This window comes from Eretmochelys imbricata, chromosome 9 (genome assembly GCF_965152235.1).
Source record: "Eretmochelys imbricata isolate rEreImb1 chromosome 9, rEreImb1.hap1, whole genome shotgun sequence".
Lineage (NCBI taxonomy): Eukaryota > Metazoa > Chordata > Testudines > Cheloniidae > Eretmochelys > Eretmochelys imbricata.
Genome location: NC_135580.1, coordinates 61,001,060 through 61,021,493, shown reverse-complemented (window position 1 = coordinate 61,021,493; position 20,434 = coordinate 61,001,060). Strand labels below are relative to the sequence as shown.

The 20,434-nt window shown below is 52.2% G+C and overlaps 1 protein-coding gene across 1 annotated transcript in view; it reads right to left on the bottom strand.

Moving 5' to 3' along the window:
* SASH3 (SAM and SH3 domain containing 3) overlaps positions 1-13,543 on the bottom strand; it is a 29,865-nt gene extending 16,322 nt beyond the window's left edge. Inside the window, exons 1-3 of the mRNA XM_077825953.1 lie at positions 13,413-13,543; positions 940-1,035; positions 101-250 (exon numbers count right to left, since the gene is read on the bottom strand). Coding sequence (XP_077682079.1) covers positions 101-250; positions 940-1,035; positions 13,413-13,469 — 303 coding nt within the window. The 5' untranslated portion in view covers positions 13,470-13,543. The remainder of the gene's footprint in view (positions 1-100; positions 251-939; positions 1,036-13,412) is intronic.
* Positions 13,544-20,434: the final 6,891 nt, after the last annotated feature.

Here is a 20,434-nt window from a genome sequence, read left to right as displayed (position 1 = left end):
ACTGGTCCTTTCTGTTCTGTGGATTCTCTGAGTTCCAGGCCTTTGTCCTGTGCTGACACCCTGGGATCTGAGCACAGAGACTTGGAACCCTGCTCCTTACCTTCCCCTCGGCCAGCGCCTTCACCACCATCTTGCCCATCTTCCTGTTCATGGTGCGGGAGATGACGGCTCTCCACTTCTTGCCCAGCTTCATGCCACTGCTCTTCCCAGTGTCATCGGGAGGTGCATTGGCTGGGTCATCCTCAGGAATCTGCAGGGACAGTCACAGCCAGTTGGAAGTGTAGGGGGGGACAGAGCCAGAGAAGCAAGTGCCCTGCACTTCTCTCTGCCCCTCAAACCAAGGGAGGACGAGCCAGCTGGGCTGCCGCATGGGGGTAGGGAGGATGCCCTGAGCAGAACTCTCTACAGGGAAACCGCAGTGCCCCACACGGGCGAGCCCAAGCACTTGATTGTGGGGAAGAGGCATGTCTTCGGTGAGCACCAGGAGTCCACCTGTGCCACACACTGTCCCTGTGTTGAGCTGAGAGATGATGGGGGTGCGCCGGCAGGTGAGTGCCAGCCTGGGGAACAGTGCCATGCAGAGAGCAGTCAGTGTCGTGGGCACCTCCGACTCTTCTGAGAAGCTGTCTACCTAGAACAGGGGTGCAGTGTATGGACCATACACATCTGAGTGTGGAGCGGTGGGTGGAGCTGGGGCTGTAGGAGCCCAAGGGGCGAGTGGGTTGTAGGTGGGGTGAGGCCGGGCTGGGGCTATATGGGCCTGGGTCAGGCACAGACTGGTGTGGAGCTGGGACTGGGCAGGAGCTAGTCTCCCTGTGTGAGTGGGGCTAGAGGGGTTTCCCTGAGGGCGGGGAGCGGGCACGCCGTATGGCTAGGGTGGGAGCGGCAGCCTGTGAGTGCAGTCAGTTGCTCCCTGCGGTGCAGTGTGCAGATACTCACGTTCTCCTCCAGGTTAAACTCCTTCTCGCTCACCACGGGGGAGCTGGGCTTGGACTTGGCGAAATCCTTAAAGCTGCTGGAGCGCTGCAGGGAGAGCTGTGGGGAAGCAGGGACAGCATGAGCCAGCAAGCCCCATCCCGCTGAGAGCCGCCTGCTGGCTAGGGCCTGCCCCCTCCCGCTGAGCGCCGCCTGGTGGCCAGGGCCCGCCTGCCCTGGCATGACACTCGGCAGGGGCCTCCCCCTCCTTTACACTCTGCCCTTTCTCTGGAGCCTGGCCCCCAGCACAGAGCGGGAACAGACCAGAGCTCAGCAGATCTGTCCCCATCATGCAAGGCCCTTTCCCACCTCTGGCATGTCGTCCCTCCCCTTCCTGGCCCCACCCTGGCTGGAGGGCTTTCCCTTCCCGCAGGAACTGCTCAGACATGGGGGTAGCAGGGCCATAATTGGCTGGTCTGACTGGTACCAGATACAACCTGGCCTCAGCGCTCCCTTTATCGGAGGGCAGAGGCACGGTCTTCCAGGCCAGCCCGCAAGGCGCGGCCAGGTGCAGTGGTAGTGTGCTCAGATACGGCATGTGCCATGGTGCCACCTCGTGGCTGCGCAGTACAATACAGTTAATGTCAATTCTGCTGTCCCTCCAGCCTCAGCCTCCCTCCCCTGGCTGATCACTGCTTCCCAGCTGTGACCGCTAGGCCAGACTGCTTATACCTGGTCCCTTACACACTGGGGCAGTCACAAGTTACTGGAGCTGTGTTGTAGCTCTGTGTTTTCAACAGGTGTCACTGGTGTAGTATGTCCTGCAGAATGTGTGCTCAAGAGCTGGTTTACATGTCAACTCCAGGGATTGCTCTGAGTCACATCTACCAGACAAGGCAGAGGATCAATCTGTGATGTGTAACTTCAAGTCTCCATCAATTATTATAGGTGTTTCTTTATGGAGACTTTTTTCTCCCATGTGAAAACTGAGCAGTAGGGTGTGACTATGTGTGCCCATTTGATCACCCTATTCCTTAGGAATGTTTGTCTGTAGATTGGACTTTAAGAAGTCCAGGCTAGGGCATAAATTATGCCCCATAAACAACATTGCTGATGTCTGATTTTAATAGCATCAGCTGCGTTCCTACAGGACAACAGGAAATTCATAATCTTTGTTTTGTCAGCGACCTTTATACAGGGGCATAGCATGACGCAGTTATTTGAGTGTCTGGATAAACCTTCCCACTAACCCGTTTATGGCAGGATGGTGATGAATTGATGTGACAAGTCTGATACCATTTCTTTGGGGGAAAAAACCCAAACTCTTTGGCTATGAACTGAGTTCTGTTGTCAGTTACAAACTGCTTGGAACTCCTGTAACTGAAAACAAGAGTTTTAACACGTCCACCATCTGTGCTGAACTACTTGGATTCATACAGGATATGTCTGGCCATTTAGGATGGGCATCTTTACTGCAATCACTGCAAAAGGATCTTGAGACAGTGGGAATGAAAATGTTAAGATGGATGCTTGGAATTTACAAGGATGGTGTGTTTGGAATAAACTAATTACTGCACTCAATGTGCAGTGGCAGTCAAAAAGGCGAACATAATGTTGGGAATCATTAAGAAAGGGATAGATAATAAGACAGAAAATATCATATTGCCTCTATATAAATCCATGGTACGCCCACACCTTGAATACTGTGTGCAGATGTGGTCGCCCTATCTCAAAAAAGATATATTGGAATTGGAAAAGAGCAACAAAATATTTAGGGGTATGGAGCATCTGCCATATGAGGAGAGATTAATAAGACTGGGACTTTTTAGCTTGAAAAAAGATGACTAAGGGGGGATATGATAGAGGTCTATAAAATCATGAGTGGTGTGGAGAAAGTAAATAAGGAAGTGTTATTTACTCCTTATAATACAAGAATTAGGGGTCACCAAATGAAATTAATAGGCAGCAGGTTTAAAACAAACAAAAGGAAGTATTTTTTCACGCAACACACTGTCAACCTCTGGAACTCATTGCCAGTGAATATTGTGAAGGCCAAGACTATAACAGGGTTCAAAAAAGAACTAGATAAATTCATGGAAGATAGGTCTATCAATGGCTATTAGCCAGGATGGGCAGAGATGGTGTCCTTAGCCTGTTTACCAGAAGCTGGGAATGGGTGACAGGGGTGATCACTTGATGATTACCTGTTCAGTTCATTCCCTCTGGGGCACTTGGCATTGGCCATTGTCAGAAGACAGGATACTGGACTAGATAGTCCTTTGGTCTGACACAGTATGGCTGTTCTTATGTAATTAGGGGAAGTGTGAAGGTGATCCCAGTTATAGAAAAGCTGAGGGAATCCAGACTTAGGTGGTTTGGGCATGTGACAAGAAGAATAGAAGAAAATACAGGAAACAGGGTATTAAACTGAGAACTGGAGGTTGGAGAAGGATTGAAAGACCCAAGACTAGATGGATGAACATTCTACAAAATGATTTGATTAACAGTGGAGTTTCCGAGGAACTGCTTCAAGGCAGGCTGAAATAGAGAAGAAGGATCAAATAACTGACCCCATATAGAAAGAACTAAGGTTAGAAGATGACATGATTTACTGCAATCACAGACGTATGCCCTATAAGTGATCCAGCATAGTCAACATGGAATCACTGCCATGGCGTAGCTGACGACTTCCAAGGATGCAGTGGGGCATGTTTAGACATCTCGCCGTGTTGCCATTTCCTCTTTCTGTGCATCAGTCCCCAGCCACCACACACTCCTGGCCAAGACTCTCCTTTACAGTCCTAAATGGCCTCGTGTAATTCTTGGAATACACAGGCCCTGAGCTTTGTAGGAATAACACTCTGGTGCCACACATTAGGCAACCTTGAGATACCCGTAACTGTTCCCTGCAAGCAAAGAAAGTTGGACACAGATGTTTCTGTGCATGAGTCCATCTACCCATTGTAATGTCAGACACTTTCCTGCTGTACCCTGGCATTTGTCGCAGGCAAGGTTTCACTTTTGGTATGTTTAATAGAACATACCAACTGTCTGGTTCAGTTCGTTATCCCTACCTGCAACTTCCAATGGCCAGTGTGAACCACAGTCGCTGAGTTTTTTTTCACCAGTGGATGCTGCGCCCCCTCGCCAACCCGAGACCCCGCTCCGCCCCCTCCACTGAGGCCCTGCCCTCGCTCTGCTTCTTCCCGCCCCTGCTCCGCCCCCTCTGATCTTCTCTCAAATGAGAAATCCCTTCTCCTCTTTCGCGTAGGGAAGCGTCACCAGCTGATTTTACAGGCAACGATGCACACCACTATGGAAGGGCCCTTTGGATACTAAAAGCTTTATGGCCTCATCAAAAGCTGTGGGGCAGTCTGGGGACCAGCACCTTCTCTGTCCATTGTGTCAGAGTGCACTTAGGGGTTGTTGCTCTGTCAGGCATACAGCGCAGGACCTCCTCCTAAACTCGGCAGTTTCGCGGATGCTGTTTACAGTAAGCTGTTACCTTCACTTTAATAACATCCAAGAAATGAGGATTTCCCCCTGTGTGTTTTTAGTAGCACCGAGATTTCCTACAACTTCACCTCTTTAAATTGTCACTAATAATCCTGCTCTAAAATTAGACACCGCGGACCCCTGTACCAAGCTCCATTTCGAGTCCTATTCCTTCCACTTGTAAAGGAATCCATCCTTTATGGTCTTCCACATTTAACAGTTGTAGTGATGCTATAGCGTCCTCACTGGACTCCAGGCTGTCATTTGCAAACTGATGAATGTTCAAATCTCTGGCATTGCCCTCAGGAGGGGGCTGTTGTGTTGACCTGCATATTTTCTCTGAGGAGCCCAATTTGTTGCAGTTTTTGCAAGATTTGTTCTTGACCCAACAGTCACTGAAAGACTCTTTCACACAAAGAAATAATGGGTCTGGGTGCTCTTCAGGTTGTACTTCCTCCTTGTCCCCCACTTTAGTTGCTGCATAGATGATATGAGGCTGTCGCAGCTCCTTGGCATCCTTAGAATCATAGAATCATAGAATATCAGGGTTGGAAGGGACCCCTGAAGGTCATCTAGTCCAACCCCCTGCTCAAAGCAGGACCAATTCCCAGTTAAATCATCAAATCCTTGTAGCTGTGCCCATTCATACAGTAACTTTTACTGCAGGTTTTAGGATCAATTCAGTCTCCGTCAATAGCTGTTCTCAGATTGCTTCATTGTGCATCCCACACACTAGCCAGCCCCTTAATGCATCACTGAAACTCGCTCCAAAGCAGCAATGCTGTTAATAGCCTTTATTCAGCCATGGAATCTGGAATCATTTCCTTCCCCTTTTGATTCTGTTAATAAAAGCAGAGACACTCTGCAATGCCCAGTGGCTTTGGGGAAAGGGGGATCTTGTAGAATCTCAACCACTGCTTTGGCTGCAGGCTTAAGCGGAGCTCTTAGGCTATGCAGCATGTGATATGTTTTGGCCCCATTGCACTCAGTGAAACCCCCACCTTGTTTCATCAGTTATCCCATGAGCTATGCTAGGCTGTTCCAATCTCTCATTATAGGTGGACCAGGACTTTGCTGAGCTCCCAAACAAGTCAATTTTCCCCAAATAGCCTTTAACCCCTAAATGAGCCGGTCACTCACAGTCACAGTAGCTGCAATTTCACTGTCACTCAGCCCCTAGTGCCCTGTGTTCCTGGATTAGGGTCCCATCCTCACCACCAGTCATTGCGAGTTGTGCTCCTTATACAACATCGGTCATAAGAACGAGCCAGCTGGGCATGGTGGGCTCCAAATGGCCACACCATGCCAGGCCTCCCTACACACACCTCGCAGCTCTGGCTGGTGACTGGCAGTTTCAAGAACATAGACAGCAACAGTAGAGAGCAAAAACTATTTAAAGGGGTATGACCCTATTCCCATATGCTCCATTAGCCTTCTTGGTTATAGAGAAAAGCTTGAAAACATGATTCCCAAAGGCCCAAAAACCAGAAAGGGAAAACCACAGACATACACGTCATAATTTTTTAAAAGTGTCAGAATTTTTAAGCCTGTCTCATGATTTTGGGGTCTTGCTCCCTGATTTGGAATGCGTGGGGTTGGCAGCACTGCAGCGGCTATACCTGCAAAGTGACACTGGATTGCCAAGGGAGTTCTTGTTCTCTAGCGCATTGTATGCGAGCCCCGCACTGTACTGAACCCACCTGGCAGAACAGACTGTGGGAATGGCAGGGGAAGGCACATCCATGGGGAGAAAGGGAGGGCTGGGCTGACTCAGGTGTCAGGCCACGTCTCTGCACGACAACAGAGTATGGAAGGCTGTCCGCCGGGGAACACAGTGATTTTGTTCAGATTCAGCACAGGGAAAGGGCTGGTCACAAACGCAAGCACTTCCAAAGAGGCTGGTGCAACAGCTGCTGCCTTAGGCCCGTCCCACTTGCTGTCACTTCCGCAGGCATTGAGGGGACCCCGTGGAAATCCTGGCCGCAGGGTGGTTGCCTTCACAAACCACAGGTTCGTGTGATGCCAGCGCAGTCAGTCAGTTGGTTGCTGTAAGCCCGCACTTACTGGTCTCACCCCTTGGACAATATCTGCATTGGTGATCTACAATGCCCAAAGCTGCCTGATCTGTCCTGATGTTCCGAGATCCTGCCTGTTTGGGAGCACCTGGGAAAGCCAATCTGCTGGGCTGTCCCCTCCAATGGCTGGCTGCTGCGATCAAAAAGCCCACAATCCTGGCAGCTGGCAATAAAGGGCTTCGGTCCCCGGCAGGTGTGAGCAAAGGTCCTTGTTCCCTTCTGTAATGTGTATGTACTGGAAAACAAGACTTTGCCAGCATGTATGAGGGGCTGGAGGTGAGCCTGGAGTGACGATCCTGGCTGTATAGTGAGCCTCCTGGGTGACAGCTATGCTGTAACCCCTGGGTTTGCTCAGCCCATTGAGCATACCCAGCAGTTCTCGCTGAACTTTGCTCCTGCAGGGAGGTAGTGAAGACAGCCTGGAGGCCATGGGTTTCAGATCTCTCACCACTACAGTGCCTCTTCATGGCAGGGCATTGTGTAGCAGTTCTCTCCCTACCTAACGCCCCCCTGCAGACAGCTGCCCTGGTCCTCTGATACTCTGCCTCTTCCTGCCACGCAGCTCTTCGGCCAGGTCACAATCAGTCCTCTCCTAGAGTAACAGAAAGTCCAACAGTCTAATGTCCTCACCGAAGGGTCTTTGGCTTACTCTGGGTTGCGTGGTGCTCACAACCTTCGCCACGGTTTATCCCTTCTCAGGACTCCCCAGGCTCTCCTCTGGGTCGCCTAATGAAAATCCCAAACTAAGCATACAGACACAAACCAATTTCAGCCCTCCTGGGCCTTGTCTCCCTCTCTGCTGCGCCATTCCTCCACTGGGCACCTCCCAGGGCTCTCTCCCTAGTTGTCCAAATCCTGCTGCTGGGGCTGCTTTCTCTCTCTTCTGGCCTCCTGCCAGGCTTCACCCCCTCAGGGGAGGAGCCCAAGGTCACCCCACTGGCCCCATGGAATGACTGCAGAGTTCCTCACTCTCTACTGCCCCAGCCCCTTTCCACTCTCACCTTCCTGCCTGTGTGAGCCTAGGCCAGCTCCAGGTGCAGCCAGATAACTGGCCTAGCATGCCTTCATTAACCCTTTCAGGGGCAGTGTGGGGTACATGCCCGATCAGCGCAACCATAAAGGCTAGAGACTTGCTTTTAACACCGGCGCCCCCCAAAAAAAGGGAAGGGGACAGTGGTGGTGCATGGTGGTCGGGCCCACCCTGCAGCCCAGGAGCAAGCCCATCATTTCTGTAGAATTTAAGCATCTAATGGGTGATGGGGGGGACCAGCAAATAGCATTTCCAGTTTATCTGCTTGCAAAAAAACCATCCCTGTGTTACCCTAACACACAGCTGCCTCCTGGAGTTTGTGGATAGTCTTAAATGAGAGCTCTGAGAGGAGGGAATCGCCCCATTCATCTCAATGGGGTTTTAATACTGAGGCTAGAAGATAACAATTTCAATCACATTGGCTATTTTACAGCCCTCTTTTTAGCAAAAGTATCAAGCTAATGTGCCGCTCCATCATTGCTGGAAGGAGTCTGTGTGTGCCGAGAGCACTGGAGGCATTTTACACACTGGACTAAACAACCTGAGCCTTAGAAAGTGAAAACCAGCGTAGTGAGTAGCTGTATTTTCCTTTGAATGCACTTCCTCCAGCAACCAGCACTTCCTGGGAATTCATGGCCCTGCAGCCTCATCTGGCTTTGTTTGTGGGATGTGGTGAGTGAGTAGGGTTGGGTCAGGCCACAGTTTGATTATGGTGACAAGAGTTTAAGGTCTAGCCTCCTGGGCTGAGCAGCTCCCTATAAGCTGGGCACTATGTGGGGCCAGCACCAGGTGACATACCTGTCAGCAAGTCAAAGAGGACACGCACGGGGTCGGCGCTAGGGGTCAGCATCTGTCAGGGAGTCAGATGGGACGTGCCTGGGGTGGCACTAGGGGGCCATTGTTGAATTGGAGGGGATGCGTGCAGGGCTGGCACTAAAGGGTGGTGTCTGTCAATGAGTTGGAGGAGACACATAGGAGGACAGCGCTAGGAGATGGTGTCTGTCAGTGAGGCAGAGCAGACACGTGTAGACCAGTAGTTAGGCAGCCCATCCGTTGGTGAGTCAGAGAGGACAAGCACAGGGGCAGTGGTAGGCAACCCATCTATCGCTGAGTCGGAGGCGACGCGTGTGGAGCCGGCACTAGGTGACCCGTCGGTCAATGAGTCTGTTAGTGAGTTGGAGGGGACACATGGTGCTGGCACTAGGCTACCCGTCCGTGAGTGAGGTGTGGGGGCGGGTGCTGGAAATATCAAGTGCCCGGAAGAGCAGCGGGAGAAAGCCTTGGCAGGGGTTGGTGCTCACTGGAAGTAAAGACAGGTCAGGCAGGAGTTTCAATGCCAGTAGCAATGGGGAAATGGAAAGTGACTGACTAGCGTCAGTGAGAGGCTGGGCGGGGGTGGTGGAACGCAGGGTGTCAAGAGCTAGAGAAGGAAAGTAGGGCCGGAGGACTAAGAGCCCAGGCCCCAGAGAGGAGGGGAAGTGAGAGTGGAGGGTGGGGCAGTGAGAAGGGAGGGGATGCCCAACGATGTCTGCTGCTATAATGCTGCCTTGGCCTGCCCTGCCTTCCTCAGAGACGGCCTGTTTCCATGGTGAGAGGAGGAAGGATGTGGTACTTCCCAATGTCTCATTCACTCTGTGCAGAACTGTTGCAAGGGCCTGCTGCATCAGACTGGAGGAACAGAGCGCCCCAGAGGTAGCAGGGGAGTCTAGCACATGCAGGGGTGGGTTGCCATTCCTGGGCCAGGACAGCAGTGGGGGGACACATATTTCCAAGGGCTGCTGATTGCACGAGGCTTGTAACCTCCCATGCCATGTGGAAACCAAACCCTCATTCAGCCCTTCACAGACACCCCTGAGCCCACCGCATATCCTCAATATATCACCTCCAAAGTGGGGCGATGCCCACATTCAGCTGGCTGAGGTCACCACGGTTAGTGGCTTCCTCTTCCTCATCCTCTCCCTGGTAGAGCTGCCCACTCTCACAGTGTTGGGGGAGGACAGATTTGGGTTCTCATTAGCTCCTGATTTGTTGTCTTCAAACTTGTGAAATGTTGCCCTTATCCAAAATGGCCGCCTTCTTCTATTCCTCTCAATGGGACTGAAGCCAAGCTCCCCTCAGCCAAGATAGCTGCCGTTTCCTTACCGTCTTTGCCGATGACAGAGAGGCTCCTACAGGGGTTACAGGGAGGAGGTGGATGTAGTGGGTATTCTACCAAGCTCCGCCCAAACAATAAGCCCCACCCACTCACGATGCCAGAATGAGACGCTGCTCTCAGAAGCTACCAAAAGATGATAATGTGAGCTCTCTGCACTCCATGGGACCCTTGTGCTGGGCTCCCTGGTGGCAGAAGGAAACAAGAAGTGGTGGTATCTCCCAACCCAAGTGGGGGAGGGAAAACTCAGTGGTTTGAGCATTGGCCTGCTAAACCCAGGGTTGTGAGCCCAATCCTTAAGGGGACCATTTAGGGATCTGGGGCAAAAATTAGGGATTGGTTCTGCTTTGAGCAGGGGGTTGGACTAGATGATCTCCTGAGGTCCCTTCCAACCCTGATATTCTATGATCTATGAACCACACCTGCTCCTAGCGCCAGAATGAGCTATCACGCTGCACAAGTCTCCATACTGGACTGGCTGCTCTCCTTGCATGGGCACTGAAATAGTTCAGTGTTGACGCTGACATCTGCCTTAGCACCCGCTGAAATAAGTGGGGCAGATCATACTTCAGAGCTACTGTCTCAGGCTCTTCGCAGACTCCGGCAGACATGCTGCATTGGGTATGTTCAGGTCAATTTTTATGTCACAACCATAATTGCTAGAGAGGCACTGTTGTTTAAATTGAAAGCTGAGACTCTGAAGAACAAGAGGGAAGACTGGGGAAGATGGACACACTGCAGTACCAGGAACCAGCCTAATGCTAGCCCTGGACTTCCCCTAGTAAAGATGGCCACTATCCCCCATTGTTTCCAATGGAGCTGAAGCCAGGCTGCCCTCAGAGAAAATGGTAGACCCTCAACGAGGGCCAGACAGGAGACATAAAAATATGGAGGTGCCAGGAATAAGCCTGTGATTGCAGCCAGGAAGGGGGAATGCATTAAGAAATTGGAGGTGTGGGAAGTAGGAGGAAGACTGAGGGAGATTACACCTTGGTGGGGGTGCAGTTCCTGGGGAGGTTGGTTGGGGTTTGGGGTTCCTGGGAAGCATAGTCGGACTCAGGGTTCCTGGGGAGATTAGATACAGGTGGGGTTCCTGGGGAGGTTAATTGGCGGGTTGGGTTCCTGGGGAAGTTACTTAGGGGGTGGGTGCCTAGGGCAATTAGATATGTGCTGGGTTCCTGGAGAAGTTTATCAGGGCCAGGTTCCTGTGGAGCAGGGGTTCTCAAACTGGGGGTCAGGACCCCTCAGGGGGTTACGAGGTTATTACATGGGGGGTCGCGAGCGGTCAGCCTCCACTCCAAACCCCGCTTTGCCTCCAGTATTTATAATGCTGTTAAATATATAAACAAGTGTTTTTAATTTATAAGGGGGGGGGGTTGCACTCAGAGGCTTGCTGTGTGAAAGGGGTCACCAATACAATAGTTTGAGAACCACTGCTGTGGAGGTTAGATAGAGGACAGGTTCCTGGGGAAGTTAATTGGGGGAGGGTTTCTGGGGAGGTTAGTCGGGGTTTGGGGTTCCTGGGAAGTGCAGTTTGGGGCAGTGTGTCTGGGGAGATTAGGTAGGGGACAGGTTCCTGGGGAAGTTAATCGGGGTCAGGTTCCTGGGGAGGTTAATCCTGGAGTTAGCTGTGGTGTATTGAGGACTGTGTTGGAATTTCAAATGATCACTTTAAGAGTGGAGGTTTTCTTGCTATTGCTTGTAGTCTAACGGGCTCTCTAGGGAAGCCTGTGCTCAGAGTCACTCTGGAAAAAGCCAGCTTAGAACAAGGTGGGGTAAGTAGTGCCTCCTGCCTTAGGGAGCATCCTGGTTTCTTTCTTTCTGGTTTTGATTACCGTGTGTGATCCTTCTGGCATCTAAGAGTAAAAGTAGTGCTACACTGCACCCTTCCAGCAGGAGTATTTAATGTCTTTATCTAACTTCTCTGTGTGTAGGTCATGAACAACACTGGGGAGGTGTGTACTGGGGAAAATCCTTTGTATCACTCTAATGGCTTGTGGCGATGCTTGTAGCCGCCCTTATGGAGATGGGTCTGGTGCTGTGTATGTGCTCTAGGCAGGCCCTGGAGCCAATCTGAAAGGCCTGTGCTGGCTGCACAACAGGCCCCCTGGCCTGTCCTCATGACCGGCCTAGCATGGCTACTGCATCCCATGGGACTCTGCTGCTTGACCCTGAAGTGTTGGGGGAGGGGTCCAGGTGCCTATCAATGGCCAGACCCAGGAGTCCGGTCTCCTTCAGCCTCCTCTTGCCTAAGGTTGCTCAGTGCAAGTAGCTGGTGTTGAGTGCTCGCTGGAGCCAGTCCTTGCAGGCTGCCAGAGGAAGTGGTTATCAGCACGTGATCAGCTCAGCCTAGAATTGCGTGAACCACAAACACCTTGAAGGGCTTTGATCCATGAGCTAAAACCCTGGTGATGTTTCTGTACAAGTTTCTCACCAGCCTGAGAGCGGAGCAGCTACTGCTCTCTGCAGACGCAGCCCAGCCTTTCAGCACCCTCACAGGAAGGAAATGACAAGTGCCATCACCCCCACCCACAAATGCACAAGCAGGGGGTTTTACACCCCTGTACTCAGTGCTGGGCCGGAGCCACATTCCAATGCACTCTTGCCAGGATCGTTCCAGGATTGGACTCTGCTCTCACTCACCCAGGGGATCTCCGTGGACATCAGCGACATTAGGCAGCTGAAGTTGGGCCCCCCCCAGCCTTGAAATGTGGCAGTGCCTACAGCACAATGCACTAGTGCTGGGATCTGCTAACTCCCAGCTCCAACTCGTCGTACGATTCACCCTCCCAGCTCATCTGGTGCCAGTGGCCACCTCCAACCAGCAAGGGAAGGCAAACTCCACAATCTAGGGCCCCAGCAGCAGGATTCATCCTCCTGCATCACTGTCACTGTGGGATTCCAATGCCAGGTCACTGGCCCCTGGAGCAAGAAGCCAAGCGTCGGATTTTCACCCTGCACCGTTGTCAGTTCTGAGCTCTTCAGTCCCATGCAGGTCTTGGAAAATGAAAGTGAGCTCAGAGAAGAGCAACCCCAGTGATCAGGTGGGGTTGGGAAATCGGGAGTGGTGGCCAAGGAGACACACAGGGCAGCTAAGTGCTACCTGATGGGGAAGGGAAGGGTGGGGGAGGGGGATCTAGGGAGATGCGCAGAGAGCAGCTAAGTAGATGCAATGGAGAGACACAAGCAGAGGAAATGTAGGCTGAATATCAGGAACATTTTGCTGGCATTGGAATAGTGTTGTTCCCCCAGAGAGGTGATGGGGGCCATGGCTTACCACTAAGCAGTCTAGGCTGGACCAAACTTGCGACATTCCTGCAGCGCCCAGGGAGTGGGATGAGTGGCACCAAGGGCCAAGAGGACTTTGCCATTTCTAATTCCTGTAGCTCCACAATACGCTGCCAGCCCCAGACATGGCACAGGGTCTCTGTCCAGACTAGTCACCCTCCCACCCACCATCATGGGGGGGTCTGCTCTCAGCACAGTCCTTCTGGGGGGGCGCAGGCTGGCGCTGTCCACCCTAGCAGGGCCTGATGAGAGACCATCCTTCTGTGGAACTGGCTGGATCAGTCAGCTCTGCCAGCGTCTAGTGTCTGGGCCATGAACCAGAAGGCAGCACGGAGCTGCTCAGAGCTGGGACCTGGGGGAGGGGAGAGACTGAGAGAGCCTGCACCTGGTGGGCTCGTCACAGCTGAGCTGTGGGCCGCCCTTTGCTGGAGTGGGCAAGGGCGCTTCTCACACTCACCTTCTTCTTCTGCGCCTGCTCCTTGTCGCTGGCATTGGACGGCTTGCGGCGCAGCATGGTGCTCTCTCCAGAAAGGCTGGCACACGACAAGCAAGGGGAAGGCTGAGCCGAGGAGCACAGCACCCGGCGTGTCGCTTACTGCACCCGCAGCCGAGGTAGACACTGGGAAATACACAGGAAGCCGTGGCGTCACATGAGTTGCACTTACGGCAATTGCTGCTCCAGGGCAGCTGGTGCTGGGGGAGGAAGAAGGAAGTAGCTGGGGAACGGTCTCCCTGCCATGGAACCCGGTATCCTGTGTGCCAGGGAGGGCACAGCCCACGTGCCTGGACACAGAGGATCCTTTGCGTGCCCTCTCAGCAGACACTGCTACAGATATTCACGACCAGTGCATTCCCCACCACTGGCTGCACAGATCCCTCTGGGGGGTGCCTCCCCTGCACTGGCTCCAAACTGGTTTATACATTTCTCCAGAGGGGCTGGAGGTAGCCTTCACGCAGTGGATTCCTGGTATTGTCCACATGAGCACCAGGCAGTTGAATTCTGTCCACAACCATTGCTTGGGTTCTTGCAGGGTTTAACCTTAGTCACCTTTCAGCCTGTGAAACAATAGCCACCTGCCTCACAGCTATAGAACATTCATAGACATGAATGCAGATAATCCCCCCCGTGTTCTGCACAGTGCCGTTTTGGCCATCCCCAGTGTGCGGCTCTGGTCCTTGCACAGTTGGAGTGCCTCCTGCACACACTCCTGTAGGGCCACTGTGCATGGAAGGGGCAGTGATTCAGAGCACGTGTCCTGCCTTGCAGTCATCCTGCCCTCAGGACTCCTGCAGTGGTCTCGTCCATGCCAAGAGTGGGGCAGCTGGTGTAAGGTCTAGCACCCAGGCCTGCAGAGCTGCCAGGCAGCAGACACTCAGCAGCAGCTGTAGCCAATTTGCATTCCACTGCTGTGGACATAGACATGGGAAATCCCGCCTCCAGGAGTCTGACAGGCAGCAGCCTCATGGCTCCTGATTGGCTCCCTGCCCTATATAAATCCCAGGGGCAATCCAGAAAGTGTCCCAGGAAACTGTGTGGCTCATAGGTGCCCACTCCATGGGTGCTCTGGGGCTGGAGCACCCACAGAAATAAAATAGTGGGTGCTCAGCACCTACCAGCCACCCGCCAATCAGCTGTTCGGAGGGCCCTGAGGATCAGTTGTTTGGCAGTGGGCGGAACGTGTGGGAGAGAAGGGGTGGAGTAGGGGTGGGAAGAGGCGGAGCAAGGGTGGGCTCTGGGGGGGAGGGGGGAGTGGAGGCGGGGCCTCAGGGTGGAGCAGGGGTGGAGCACCCACCGGAAAAATGAAAGTTGGCATCTGTGGTGTGGATCTCCTCTTACGCTGCCTACTTTTAGTGACTAGTCTCCGACACAGTGCACTGAAGCAGCCCAGCTCTACCAGTTCCAGTGGGGACTACACAAGGAGATTAAGCTCGTGTGGAGGCCCTGACCAACCTAGATGCCTTTGTCTACCTTGTCATATGCATTTGACAATAGGCTTAGTGAACAATGCGAGGAAAGTAAGGGGTCTGTGTTACCACCTGGCCGGTGCCCCTCAATACTTGTCTTCAACCCAGACCTCAAACCCATGTAGCCAGATAGAGCCTGCCGCCATGTGGCCTCATGGGCTGTGTTTCTACTGTGTAGGGTCCAGCCATACTCTTGCCAACTGGCCACCTCTAGCACAGGAGCTCTGGCACAGGAAATCACCATGCCCAGGCCTGGTACAGGAGGTTGGCCTGGGTGAGCCCCAAGATAATGCCCCCCTAATCCTCACCAAGGCATGCCATGTATGATGAGCACTTCCTGCACCTTCAGGTCCTGGTCTGACTCCATGTTCCGGGGAGCCTTGCTGAATTGCCCCACAGCGGGCACTGGTAGATTCTGGGGCAGTGGACAACTTCATAGATGCCGATACTGCCCAAGCCCTGGTATTCTGGTTCAACCAAAGATTGTCCCCAAACTAATGGAGACTGTAGATAGCTCTCTCCTGTCATCAATGCCAGTGACACAGGAAATGGTTCCTCTGGGAGTTGCTGTTCAGGACCATCAGGAGGTCCTTCAGTTCGGAATGATCTGCTCACCACACTTCCCCAAAATCATTGGCATTTCATGACTGGTGACTGATGATCCACACATCCTTTGGCATGAGCATGAGGTTAGCTTCTGCTCCAAGTTCTGCCAGCAAGTCTGCCTACCTGCACTGTCTGATGAACCCGAGAACCAAGACATGCCCCCGTGGTCCTGGCCATGGGTCAGGTGGGCAGTCACTAGACTTGACTCCAGCACTTCTCCCTCCAGTACAGAGAGTACAGTGATATTGTTAAAAAGAAGAATGCTGAGACTCGATCACCACACCATGATTATGACTGCCCAACTGAGCTGCAACAAGGGGCCAGGGTGTTGTTTGGCCATATGTGTTGTTTGGCCATATTTGGCAAAGTTAGAACCAGAGCTGGTAGCCCTGCGTTCCTATCCCAGGAGAATCTGCCCAAGGGTTTCATACGGCCATCTGCCTCTCCTGCTGGGGCCCCAGTTCTGTTAATTAAAATAGAAAGATGGAATCTTGTGCCTATATGCATGGATTACTGGGCCCTCAATGAGGTTAGCATCAGGAATCAACACCCATTTCCACTAATCCTGGAGCTACTGGACTGTGTATGATTGGCCTAGGTATTCACAAAACTCGACATGCAGGGGCCCTACAATCTGGTTCAGATCTGAGCTGGGGACAAGTGGAAGATGGCTTTTCAAACCTGGTACAGTCACAACCAATACCTGGTAATGCCATTAGGCCTTACAATGATACCTGCAACATTCCAGCATTTTGCGAATGAGGTCTTCCATAGCATCCTAGACCAGTACAATCTACCTGTAATATCCTCATCTTTTCTGAGGATCCCAAACAACATACTCAGCATGTCCAGTTGGTCTTGGAATGGCTCTGTCAACATGGCCTATAGGCAAAGCTGGAAAAGTACAGCTTTGACCAGTGTCCATCATGTTCCTGGGCTATATCCTGTCCCCCGATGGCCTCTGAATGGACCCCAAGAAGGTGGAAGCGATACTGACCTCGGTGTCCCCCCAAAACATCAAGGAGCTACAATGCTTCCTGGGGTTTGCTAATTTTTATAGACACTTCATCTCAGGGTTGTCAGGCCAAATCTCCCCATTTACAGAGCTTCTCTGAAAAAACGCCACCTTCACCTGGTCTCCGGAGACCCAATAAACATTCAGCCAGCTCAAGATGACCTTTACCTATGCCCAAATCCTGGTCCATCTTGACCCAGCACGACCTTTCATTGTCGAGACCGATGCTGCCAATGTGGCAATTGCGGCCATACTCTCTCAAAGGCATGGTTCTCAACAGCACCTCCACCCTTGTGCCTACTATTCACAGACGTTCACTCCAGTTGAACAGAATTATGAAATTCTAAATAAGGAGCTTCTAGCCATCAAAGTGGCCTTTAAAGAGTGATGCCACTATCTGGAGGTCCAGGATGGCTTGCTCTGTGTCAAAGGCCCCTTGTATGTTCTGCCAGGATTCCCACAGTTAGAGATACTACAGCTCTGTCATGACTCACCATTAGCAGGCCATCTGGGCACCTCAAGACCTTCTGTTTGGCCATCTGCTCCTTCTGGTGGCCCCGAATGCGCATGACCATGCACTCAGATGCTGATTCCTGTAAGACATGCACCTACACCAATAGACTGTGCTCGAAACCCCTGAGCACCCTAATGCATTCCAAAACCCAATCTAGACCCTGAATGGCCATTACCCTAGACTCCATAGACAAGCTTCCCATCTCTAACTGGCACATTCTAGTGCTCACTGTGGTTGACCAGTAGACAAAAATGGCCCAACTCATCCCCATTGCACACCTGCCCTGTGCAGAAGAAACGGCCCAGCTCCTGGTGACTCATGTCACCTATCTCCATGGACTCCCACAGCAAGTCACAACTGATTGGGGTCCACAGTTTGTGTTGCAGTTTTGGCATGAACCCCTATGATTGTTTGGGGTCCGGACTTACACATCCATCGCACATCACCCACAAACTGACGGTTGGTCAGAACGAGCAAATCAAGTGTTACAACAGCACTTGTGCTGCTTCAAGAATTTCCACCAGGACAACTGGTCGAGCCTCCTACCCCAAGCAGAGTTTGCTTACAACAACACTGGCCACATCCTCACTGGGCAGTCTGTTCTATGAAACCTGTGGCTTCCACCCAGCCATACTTGTCATCTCCACCAATCCCATGGCTGCTAATTGGGAGCAGCAGATCCACGAAGTCCAAGAAGAACTCAAGCCCCATTTGGACAAGGATAAGGAGGACTACACATGGTGTGCCAACTGCTGGTGCCAGGAAGGCCTGGCATTCACCATCTGGGAAAAAGTGTGGCTTTCAGCCCAAAACCTTTACACCAACTGCCCGTATTGTAAACTGGACTACTTATACCTTGGCCGTATTCCATCAGCTCGGTAATCAACCCAGTGACCAGAAAGCTTTGGTTAACCAGATCTCTCAAAATACACCCAGTGTTTCACGTACCCTTGCTAAAACCCTACATCAATGGCCCCTTCACTCACTGGGCTCAACCACTGCCTCTTCTGGTGTGGATCCAAGGATGAGTATGAGGTCCATGAGATACTGGACTCAAAAATCAGATGTGACTCCCTCTTGTACCTCATTGACTGGGAGGGCTACGAAGAGTAAACATGGGAGCCTGTGTCCCAAGTCTATGCACCTAATCTCATGGTAGCCTTCTATGCAATCCATCCAAACAAACCCAGGCTGGCAGGGGGCACTCCTGGGGAAGGGTGTAATGTAAGGCCCTGCAGGTCTAGAACCCAGGCCTGCAGAGCTGCTAGACATCTGACATCAGCAGGCTGCCATCCAGAAGGAGCTGTTTGTGCTCCACTGCTTATGATCTGCTGTGGATACTAACCAGGGGAAGTCCCGCTTCAAGGGGTCTTACAGGTAGCAGCCTCCTAGCTCCTGATTGGCTCCCCTCCCTATATAAATCCCAGAAGTATTCCAGGAAGTGTCTGGGCAACTGTGTGACTATCCTGTAGCAGCCATGACTATGCCTGCTCTTGAACTCCTGGCTTTGACCTTGCCTCCTGACCCAGACCATGAAATCTGACTTGGACCTTGGCATCAAGCCTGATTATGAACTCCTCTGCTACTCCCAGAATCAGGTTTGTCCCTAGTCTGACCTTTGGCCCTGACTGCCCTTGTTGGGATCTTGACACCTGGGATGGAACAATCACAAAGCAAGGCAGGCATTTCATATCACTGTCCTTTTGTGTTGCATAGTTAGTGATGGCTGGGCTCAAGGGGTAAGACACCACAGGGCCAAAGACTGCATGGGCTTGTGAAGGGCACAGGAGAGCACCTTGTACAGTTCCTTGTGGCCACATGTGAATGCTTGGGGAATCTGCTTGGACAATCCATGAATCTTGGATGAGATTATGAGTTCTCTGTATGTATCTTTACTAAGATGCAACCTCCATTTCAAATGTGCAGCCCCTTTGCCTTCTGCATTGTCTGTGTGCCTCCCGGTTGGACTGGAATCCAGAGGTGGGTGGCAAAGGGTTAGTGATGGAGGGGTGTTAGCTTAAGTGTCTGGCCACTGGAATGTAATCACTCCAGAAAAAAGGTCCCTTCTGGTCTCTTCCCAAAGGACCCTTGCTTAGCAGGGGAGAGGTTGCCTAGCAATGGAGTCACTTGGTAGGACTCCTGTATGTGTTGAGGCTCCTAGGGACACACCTGAATGAGGGATTGGATGGCCATTGTAGCACCCGCTATCCACTGAATTACCTCCTTTAGCGCCAATCTCCTTACGGGTTCTTCTGGATCCTGCCTCCCTCTCCGCAAGGTGTATCTTCCTTATTTTCCTCCCATATGAATTTATGTGGCGGTACCTCCACCCCCCTTGCTCCTTCCTGGCAGTGTCACCAGGGCAGCTGGGGAGGAAAATTCTGACCATAGGGTAACCCCCACTTAACTTGCTGGATAGTTGAAGACTCCCAAGAAATAACCGACACACACAATATATTAAACACAGTCATTATATTAAACAGGAGATAAATATAACTGGGTAAAACACTACTCTCAGGGTTACCGGTGCCCACGCTGATAATACCTGTGAAGTTCCCCAGTCACATGACCTGATATAGCAAACATACCATTAGTGTCCTGCTGGTACATTCACTTTGTAGGGGGCCCTTTGATGGTCTGTGGCCATGAATCTTTTGTGTGTAAGCGGGGGAATGGTCCCGCTATTGTGGGGAACTCTTCTGGCTTATACACTACCCTGGTGAAATGGGCTAGCGAAAGGATCTGAGTCCTCACTCCCACTTCCTTTACCCAGAGGCCCGCCTGACCTCAAGGGCTCCCCTTCCACTCTCCTGTGTGGCAGAGTCCTCGTAACCCCAACGAGGCTGGGCTAGGGTGTCGCCACACCAGGGTGCTCTCTCTGCACTGGACACTTCCCTGACCCACTGATCATTACGGACAATTCAAAGCAAATACAATATATAAAACAGCAATCAATTAAAAAAAGGAAAAAATGGGAAAGGTTAAAGGAAAACACATAACCCTGCTTTGCAGCATGGGGACATCACAACCAGCGTCTCTGGAATGTAAGGGAAGTTCAGTCTGTTCCTCACAAGTCCCAGGCCTCCTTCTCAGGCCCTGGCTGTGCTGCAGGGATGCTGCGGGTTGAACACTTGCTCTGGCGGTGGCCACATGCCCTCAGGTTCTAGGTGGCATGGAGTGACTTCTTCCCAGCATCAGCCCCCTGTGTCGGGGTTACGATCCCCCTCCATGTCTGGCCTGCCAGGCGTCTTGGCTGGGCCGTCTCCCTGTGCTGGGCCCACGCCACTGTGCCTCAGCTCCAGCTCCATTCTGGCTCAGCATGGCTGCTGCTCTGCCCCCAGCTCCCTGGGCTTCTTCTCTGGCCCCTCTGGCTCTGGTT